The sequence below is a fragment of the Phalaenopsis equestris genome, unplaced genomic scaffold (genome assembly GCF_001263595.1).
Source record: "Phalaenopsis equestris unplaced genomic scaffold, ASM126359v1 Scaffold000428, whole genome shotgun sequence".
NCBI classification, from domain to species: Eukaryota; Viridiplantae; Streptophyta; class Magnoliopsida; order Asparagales; family Orchidaceae; genus Phalaenopsis; species Phalaenopsis equestris.
In genome coordinates this window covers 4,634,374-4,644,763 of record NW_018164869.1, presented here as the reverse complement: position 1 = coordinate 4,644,763, position 10,390 = coordinate 4,634,374, and the positions used below count along the sequence as shown (strand labels likewise).

At 35.1% G+C, this 10,390-nt stretch overlaps 1 protein-coding gene across 1 annotated transcript; it reads left to right on the top strand.

Annotated features, from left to right (window-relative positions):
- Positions 1-3,176: 3,176 nt before the first annotated feature.
- LOC110027460 (zinc finger protein 8-like) lies at positions 3,177-3,947 on the top strand. The gene has a single exon (XM_020728904.1). The coding sequence runs from the start codon at positions 3,177-3,179 to the stop codon at positions 3,885-3,887; it is 711 nt and encodes a 236-aa protein (XP_020584563.1). The 3' UTR covers positions 3,888-3,947.
- Positions 3,948-10,390: the final 6,443 nt, after the last annotated feature.

The following is a 10,390-nucleotide window of genomic DNA, read 5'->3' as shown; positions in this document are numbered from 1 at the left end:
TATATATATATATATTTTATTTGGTACTCTGCATATAGGGTTGTCAAAATGACTCGTTGTTCGCGAACAACTTGCGTTCGGCTCATTAAAAGACCCGTGTTCGGCTCGTTCGCTAAGTTAATGAGCCAAACACGAACAAAGATTTGTTCGTTCGTGTTCGGTTCATTTTGGCTCGAATTAACTCATCAATTATATATATATTGATGAGTAGTATTTTAAAAAAATTTAAAAAAAATTTAATTGACTACAATGCTACAAAGATTGATAATCAATTAAAAGTATTAATTAAGAAAATAGAATAAAAAAATTATTAAATTAGATTCAAATGATGTTTAATACAAATAATAATTTTTTAAATTTTGTCGCCGCAATCCCTAACATCTTATGACTACGTGATTAGGATCGTCAAAACGACTCTTTGTTCATGAACGTCTCGTGTTCGGCTCGCTAAGCAAACAAGCCGAACATGAAAACACTTTTTGAGCTCGAAATAAAAACACTTTTTGACTCGAAATATAAATAAGCTGAACATCAGCTGAGCCTGGGCTCGCTCGTGTTCGGCTCGCTTACAACCTTATGGCATTACCCTATCATAAATCAAACTTAAATACTTCAAGCTGCCTCCCCTCATATGAAAAAGGAAAAATCTACAAAAACCTCAAAAACTTCAATCCAATGCGTATCCGGACCCACAACTTTTAAAAGATATGCATGGTGTAATTTAATTTACATTTACCCTATGAGAGAGAGAGAGAGAGAGAGAGAGAGAGTTAAAGGAACAGGTCCCCTATGGCAAGCACTATGCAGGCTCTACATCAAGGACCACTTGAACCACACTAACACTGTCCTTCACCGCTGAGATCTAAAGAAGCCAGCAGCTATAAAGAGCCTTACAGTTACTCGGTACAGATTCATTATTCATCAAGTTTCCACCATGGCTGAGCTACAGACATATTAACTGATAGTAACACTTGCATGAAAGCTAGAGAAAGAGAGAGATGGAGAAAAGAAGAAAAAGAGATGGTGACTGACAAGTGCTCCTTGCTGCTGCTGATGGTGGCTTTTGGTTTCTTAATAGCAACCAAGTACCACTGCTACAACCAGAAGCTCCATTGTTTTCCCATCTAAATATGTTCATCTTAGACTTTATCTCACTTACTCAAACCAAAGGCACTGCCATAGGACAACTTACTATACTTATATAGAGTTCCTCACATGATTTTCAGGGACAGTCCTAATAAAATTGAGAAACGATGCTTTAATTTAAATTAAAAGAAGAGTTTTATTGTTGAATCTTGATATGTCTGTGAATCAATCTTCAAGGATTAGAGCTAAGATAAGAGAGAGAAAAGTGTACAGTATCGAACAGTGAAATATCTTGTTTATCTCATAAAATGATCACTAATTATAGGGGAAGAGATATAATTTGTAAAATTACATGTTTATTAACGTTTCAATTAGGACGTTACAAGACATCCTAGGTAATTTATATGTATGGAACTTTGGCTCGACTACCATCTGATTTCGACGACTGAGTTCGGTGGGCATTTCGTTCGATAAGGTCATTTTGTTATGTTGAGTTGAGATTTGTGGTCGGAGATGATCTTTGAGTCGGCTGGACTGGCTCGATTGATGAGACTTTGTTGATCAGTTGATCAAGTATGACTGTCGACCTTTAGCCCCTAGTGAGAAGCTCCTATTGATTGAGGGATGTTGGGTAATTGGGCGAAGGGTAATTAAATCACCGTAACCTTGTAGGTAGCTCACTCCCTAACAAAGAGAGCTTGATGGATGATTTAAATATCTTGTGACATGCATGGTTACCTCTTAATCTCTGATAAATAGCCTCTGGGCATCCGTGAGATGATTGACGGTATTGAGGAGCTAACTCTTTCCTCGAGTCTGGTCGAAAGGTTGATTGCTTGCATCGATGGACTTTCTTATGTCGGTTGCGTTGCATGCCATTGTCCTATCTTGGCTCGATTAGTTCAGGTTCGTACCATACGGACTCCTTTACTTTTGCAGACTTTGGCTCAGTTGATTGCATCCAATCGTCTTTGCCTTTGACTTCGATTCAGAGTGCTACTTTCGGTTAAATAAATGAGCTTCCTGGTCTTCTGCTGATGGGCTCTCATTAATTGTACTTTTTGTTTCGCCTAAACCGTTAAATCTCCTTGAAATTCGTGCTAGCACATATTCTCGATGTATATTTATATGGTCGAAATTCATTTTAAGATTAAAATGGGGGTAATTTGCTGAAAATTTCATGGAGAACCCCGATTCGTGTTGTCCATTTCTCATAATTATCAGTCAGTCGTGGAATAAATGAATGCACTCGTGATTTTTTTAATAAATGTTAATTTCATATATGGTTAAATTTCATGTAACGTATGGATAATTTTGTCCAAAGAAAAAAAGATATGTAAACATGTCGCTCGCACAGAAAAAGTCTGTTTCTAAAATTATACATATTCTTATACAAATAAAAAAATTATTTCAATGACCTTTTTGATTTACAAATAAGGACAATTTGTTGACACAAAAAATAAATAAATAAACATTCATATATACACAAAGCAATAATTTTAGGCATTTCTCATGAAATCTTACAAGTTTGAAGTAAGAATTTTGTCCCCACACATCAACCAATTTCACCCTCCCTTACAAAAAAGGTAATATACTTCAAATAAACTATAAGGAAGAAATTCATGCAGAATAAATTAAAAATTGCACAAACAAAATCATCCAACGCTTTGCCTATTTCAATGGAGCCACCCGGCAATAAAAAACCCCACATAATTATATATAATTTTTTTTGTAAACAGCAGTCTAAAAAGAATTGTAATTAAAGAAAATTAAAGGGACAACAGAGAATTAAAAATGGTCCCATACATATATGTGAACAGCAATCTTCACCCTCCCATACAAAGCCAACACTCTACTAATGGAAACTACCTATAGAAAGCCAAAAACACTTCCCTCCTAAGCCAAAAACCATTGTTACTCCTCTCTTTTTCTTCTTCAAGCCCTTTGAGAGAAGAAAGAGAGTCCCACAAAAGAAGAAACTGGTCTCCCTCTCCTCCTCTCTTCCCTCTCCAAACCCTAGATGAAGTAGATCCAATCTATAGAAGCCCTACATAGAGGAAAGCTTCCCTCTTTGTCTCTCAAACTCAAGCATGAGTCAAAAAGAAGAGAAAATATTGCATCTGGACACCGCAAGTCCAATAGAGACACATGACTTCATGAATGTGAGCTCGTTCTCTCAGCTCCCCTTCATCCGTCCCACACAAACCAAAGACAAGCCCCCCTCCTCCTCCTCAGCCACAGCCCCCGCCGCTGCCATCAGACTCTTCGGCATCGACGTTCCACACGACCACACCATCGCCACCACCACCACCATCACCGCTGCCGCCGCCACAACCTCCCATGGCATTAGCCGAAAGTTCGATTGCCACTACTGCGGTCGAAGCTTCCCTACATCACAAGCTCTTGGAGGCCATCAAAATGCCCACAAGCGCGAGCGAAAGCACGCCCAGCGCGCACAATTACAATCAGCCATGGCTACGGCGCACCACCGTACTTCGCCTTTTGAACACCACCATATCTACCATAATTTTAGCCCATTTTCAACATCTCGCTTCTCCTCCTTCCTCTCTAATGGCTACCAGTACTCCAACTATTCGCCGCCCATTCATGGGAGTCCTCTACCTCCATTGTGGAGAGCTCGGGCGCCGGTGCGAGCCGAAATTAGGCCATTGATTCCTTTTTTCGGCGGAGATGGAGACTCTTCTTCTTCAACTATTTCTTCTATATCTCCACAAAATCGCTTGGTTTGTGAGACTGTAGATGGAGGTAAGGAAAATGTGAGCCTTGATCTGCACCTCTAGAGGATTTTTGGCTGACAAATTAATAATTGCCAAGATTTAATACATTGTTTTCATATTGTAAATCAGTTCATTCTTGTATCTTTTCTTTAATTTTGCAAGTCTAGCTACTCCAATTATTCTTTTTTTTTTAATTTAAGTAAATTATTTCCTTCTATTTCTTCATTTTTTCCAATTCTTAATATTAGGATATTTGCTTGTAGTTATAAATACTTTATGTAGTACATTTTTTTAATAATATTTAATGATAGGCGACTTTATTACATAAATAAGTAGATTATTCATTTTCATATACTTTATTTCTTGACTTGCATTTGGCTAGACAGACACATGATTGTGAAAAAGGAGTTAAAGTCAGCTTTAATTTATATATGTTGCATAGGAGCATGCCTTTATATGTTGCTGATTGGAGGACTGCATTTACTGTAAATTTTCTGAATAGTATGGCATCTTAATCATTACATTATGTAAAAGTCACAAAATATTTGAGATGATTGCTCTCATACTCATATTGTAGTTTAAATGGACGCATGATTTTTACCAATACAATCAAAATATGAATAGCAGCCACCGCACGATGGTTAAGATTTAAAGGTAAATAAACATGTTTTGAAAATTATAATGCCATTTTAATGTATTTAAAGGTAAAATGTATGACTAGTATAGCTTGGCTATGATTGGCATTCTAAGTATCAGTGTTGTACATATGCAATGTTGCTTTAGCTTTATAATTTTTTGAAGGAAAAAAAATGTTTCTCTGATCATATATTTTATTTATTGTAGTATCAGCACAAGATCAATTATAAAATTTTAAACTCTCGGAGAAGATGAAATGACAATATGAAAACATGATTTATTATTGATGAATTCTGATTTGTCCATGAATCAAGCCCCAAGGAATAGAGCGTAAGGGAGGAGGGAGAGAGTAGTGAATTGTGATATGTTTTGGCTATTGACCATTTCTCATAAAATGATCTCTAGTGGGGAGGGTACAATATAGTGATATCACATTTTTGTCTTTGCTTTGATCGGGGTTGTATAAGATATTCTAGATATTTTACATATACGAGTCGATTGCTCGTTTGCTCTTTGACTCGGTCGGTTGGGCTAACATGGCTTTAGCTCGGTGAGGCTAATGCGATCGGCTAGGATAGTTGATGTTACTATATTGGTCGGTTGAGCTTGGTTAACTTTGATCGATGGGATTAACTTAGTTGGATAGGCTTTCTCGATCGCTTGATCTTTTTTGGTTGTCGACCTTCTGTCCCTCGAAGAGGATGAGGAGCTATGGTCAATAGAAAGAGATTAAGCTATCGATCAGATAGTGAATTATCGTAATTTGATAATAATTCATTCTTTAACGAGAGAATCATGTGGGATGATAATGAGACTTTATTGCAATGCCAATTTTTTGTTTCTAATGAGGAGCCTCATGTGTTCATGGGATAATTGGAGATTTTGAGGAACTGGACTCTTTCCATTGGTTAGATCTATTGGAAGATAGGTCAGTGCCTTCCATGGGCATTCTTGCAATGGCTAGGTCAGGTGTTTACTATTTTGTTTTAGTCGAATTAATTGAAACTCAGATCGCTCATTTTGTCTGTCTCATGGCTCAGTCGACCTTCAATCTTGACTTGGATGGTTATATCCAATCAAATAAGTAGATCTCTTGGTCTCTCATCAACGGACCCTCCTTTGTTGTGCTTTTTCTTCTCAACCATCGGATCTCCTCGAAATTTGTGCTGGCTTTTCTGATGTGTTTTTATGTTGATGGGTCACAAGATTTTGAAAGCCATGGAAGCAATATGCATTTATTACCATTCACAATCTAAATAATAAATATTTGATAACTTATTGAGGCATTAAGTTGTGTTAGAAATACCTTTATGGCTAACTCTTTATGAGAGATAAGAGACAACTAGGCTGGATATAGATGCATCAACTAAAGGGTCTAAGAAAAAAAAATTGGATCTCAATTCTTATGTATTTACATCTCTAACATCTATACTTCCATTTTCCCAAACATGTCAACTTATGAAAGGTGTATTTCACATTTTAAAATTAAAGCAGTGATATTTTTTATACGATATGAAAGATTCGGATGATATAACTGTAAAAAAAGAAAGTTGATGCCTAATATATGCAAATACATAAAATTGGACGGTATATATGTAAATGCCTTTTTTTTTTTTCTTTTGGAACAAAAGAAATTTTTAAACCTACACACGTTGATTCTTAATGATATAACTTGGTTGCTTAAATTTAGGGAAAATTTATTGCAAAAATATTGATTTTTGTAGACTAATGCATCATTATTTCAAACATATAAGTTAAAAATCAATATCATTTTCAAGCTCTATAAAAATCTCTAAACTCAAACATAAATTTCAGAAATTTACAAAGTGCGGCCAATCATCTTAAACCTTCTTTCAAAATGACAAGAGAGTTTTGGCCTCACAATTGATTTCAACCGTACAAAAGTAGGATTTTTTTTTTCTTCTTTACACCTAATAGCTTTAAAGCTCTTGCATGGTTAACAAAGTGGCAGGTAAATGTAAAGTTGGAGGTGTTGTGCTTCTGCTGTATATGTTGGGGTCAGATGTTGCAGGAGAATGCAGCCAAAAACTAAACTGTAAATACTGATTCAACTGCTATCATATTCATGTCCCCTAATAGCTACAGATCATTGAATGTCTTGCAGCATATGCCTTTCTCTGTATTAAAATATAGCACGGAAATGCTTCATTATATGTGACACATGGCTGCATGCATGCCCACAGAGATAGAGGGACAGAGATCATTTCCAAAGAAAAACTTATTTCATTTCCGAGAGGGAGGCCCAGAATGTGCGTTTGCGTATGATATACATGAAGTTTGGGGTTAATACAAGATAATAAAGTACCTGAGATGCGCAGTACTTGTGATGCAGGGAACAATCTATTACTATTTATAAAGGTTGTGGAGGCGAAGCAACAGTAGAAAGACTGTTGTGGATTTATATGTAAATTATGTGTTATATTGTAAATTATTTCATGTCACTAGCATAAGTCCAATAGATTTCGGGTGTACGGACCTTAGGTGTGTAAATGAGCACAGCCTGCTCGAGCTGATCGAGCCGGGAGCTAGAGGTTGTGATCAAATTTGAGCTCATTTATTAAACGGGCTTGAGCTCGAGCTAGAGTTTGAGCTCGAACTCGTCGCTGCTTAGCTCATTGCCACATGAATCGAGCCGATTAGCCAATGGTTTAGGGTTTAGGATTTCGATGCGTTTTATGGTATGCCACTGTTGCATCCTCCTCCGGGCTGCGACGAACTCCCATAAAAAATGAATTTTTAGGTCGAGCTCACAAGTCTGCCATCGCCAGCACTTCGAGACGACATATATCAGTTTTGAAAAGCTTTTTTGGGAAATTTATTTTTATTTTTTTTATCTTGGAGGTTTAATGCAATTTTAATTTCTTAAAAAAAAAATTTATGGGGGCATTTGCATACATACCACTCGATTCCTATGTATTTACGGATCTAACATCTAAACTTTGCCTTTCACATTTATACCACTCAAATACTTCATATCACATCAAAAACATCATTATTTCAACTTATAAATGCCGAAATACACCCCAATTCTCATGCATAGGTAATGCGCATGGTATGTATGAAAACTTTGAAGTTTAGGTGTTAAATGTGTAAATACATGGGAATTGAGTGGTAGGTATCTAAATCTTCTAAAATATAAATGTAGCTAGAAAAAATTTGGCTTGGTTGCTGAATAAAAACTTTTGTAGAGATTTTAACCGCTGCTATGATGAAATTGTTTTAAATAACCGGTTGAATCCTAAAATATCCTTCAAATAAAACATGACTCTAGAGTTGGAGCTAAGAAAAGGAGAGTAAAAGAGAGCGTAGATCCAACAAAGAATTCTGATGAGAGAATTTTGGGGGAAAAGTTTACAGAAATGAGGGAACGGTTATGAGAACCGTCTTTAATGCATTTATTGCGCTAATTTAATTCAAGATTTGTGTTGTCATTTAAGTGTAATATAACGATCACTAGCGGGTTGATGTCTTTTAGTTCGGTCGACTAGGGTAACCGGTTATGTGGGGTTCGCTCCTGTAGAGGCAAAGTCGGTCGCTCGACTAGTTGTGATCAGACGCTCTTGACAGAAGTTTGGGTGGCTGAAGTCATCGAATGGTTGGTTCAGACTATGCTCCTTGGCATTGTCGCTTCAATTGTTCAGTCGCTATCTTTGGACGTTTGATTGCTTTGAAATTTATCCCAATAATGTTGGCGAATACACAACCATAAATAGAAAAGGAAAGCTTATTTTTTTTTTTTTTTTTTTTTTTTTTTTTTTTTTTTTTTTGTAATTTTTTTGCTAGCAAAATGATGTCTTGGGCAGGAGTTTTTGTGACATGGCACCCATTATTTGATAAATGCTATTTATATCCATTATATAATGAGCTGATTTCAAGGTTATGTTCAATAATTTATTTTATCAAAGTAATAGATGGATTAATTTTTGCTTACTTAGAAATATATAAATGTGTTGAAGTTATTATTTCAATAAAAGGTTATATGAATAAAATATTAAAAAAAAGGATTTTGAAATAAAATTGAATTTCATGATTATCCGATATATTATGAATGTTATATATATATATAGGTTTATGAAACCAAATCATTATATGTAAATATAAATGAGTGCGTTTTCTGTCCGAACTCCTGACGTCGCTCTACGTGCGGCTGAGATTATTCTTGACTTATTTTCAGGTTATTTTGGGATTATTGAAAAAATATAAATGAGTACATTTTCTGTCTGGACTCCTGACTTCGTTCTACGTGCAGCTGAGATTATTCCTGAGTTATTTTCGGGTTATTTTCAATAATCCCGAAATAACCCAAAAAGAACCAAAAATAAAGACCATGGGTTATTTTTGGGTTATTTCGGGATTATTGAAAATAACCCAAAAATAACCTGAAAATAACTCAGGAATAACCTTCGCCGCATATAAAGCTATGTCAGGAGTCTGCACAGAAAAATTAGGCATATAAATATCAAATTTTAGGTGTTAGATAAATAAATACATTGCAATTAGTCGTGTGGTATATATGCAAATTTCCCTAATACTTAAAAAGCATTATATGAGTAAGGTAACATTTATGGTTATAACAAATAGATACAATATTTATGATTATACATTTTTTTATATTATTATAAATCAATAATAACAAATAGAGAGAATATTAGTTTATTATTATAAATCAATAATAACAAATAGAGAGAATATTAATTTATTAATGAGTAATTAAATGCATTTTATCTCACAGCTTCGTTTGGTGATTTTGTTCTTAGAGAAATACTGAAAAGACTCTCCGATCATTAACAATAATAATAATAAATAGCGAACCGGGTCGGCCCTCTTAGCATAGGCCCATTTTAATGCTGAAGGCCCAAATCTGACTCATTTATAAATGGGGGGATGGTGTGGTGCTGGCACAGTTTAGGAGCATTTACCGAGATACTAGCCAAATTCTATGTGTTCACATTAAAACATATTCTTTAAAATTATGCCATCCAAATAATTTTCTTAAAATAATAATATTTTAAAATTTTTAATTACAGTTTAAAAATTGTAATAAATAATAAATACTATTATTTAATTATGTAGAGCTAAAAAGAGTTGAACACGAATGGACAAACATTTGTTCGAACATTCGTGTTCGACTCATTCATAAAACAAGCTCAAATACAATGTTTGACTTGTTTGCTTGACGAATGGACAAACATTTGTTCGTGTTCGACTCATTTATAAATCAAGCTCAAATACAATGTTTGACTCGTTTTCTTGACGAACGAATCGAACAAGAGCTACTTAACATGTAGAGCACGAGTTGTTCACGAACGACAACCTTTATTTTATGGCCCTACATTTGTTTGTGGCCGATAAATGCTTAAGTGTTCACTAAATTTATGTGCAAAATTAAAATAGGGCATTTACATACATAGCGCCCGAAAGAATGTTGATAGAGGTGGGTGGCCTTTTAATGAGAAAAAGTGCTAAAATTTACTATTGATACTTGGTGCTAGGTCTAAAGATTTGACATGTAGGCTTTGGTGGAATGTTAAAAGATTTAAGAGCAAATGATGGCTAAAAGATCGGGACTAGTTTGGATTAGGCTAGTTTGGGCAGATTTGAAAAAGTTGCTTAAGATTGGATAAATGGCTAGAAATGATTGCAGATGGTTAACTTAAGGTATATACTTATAATCCTAAGTAGATAGGTGATTTTAGATAAGTTTGCAATAGTGTTGATAGTTAGGGAACAAGATTGGGCCTTCGTATGCCCTCAACCATCTTTAGTTTCTTACCTATGTACATAGGTAAAATGAAATTGGCTTAGAGGGCATCAAGAGTATTTGCGTGGAAAACAAAAATGGAAGAAACCAAAGAGTTTGGTCCAGTTGAATTTTTTTCAACATATTATTTTAAATTACAAGTCTTTGC

What these genes read in the sequence shown, in the direction of transcription:
- LOC110027460 (XM_020728904.1), top strand. Translation starts at nt 3,177, where the DNA reads ATGAGTCAAAAAGAAGAGAAAATATTGCATCTGGACACCGCAAGTCCA.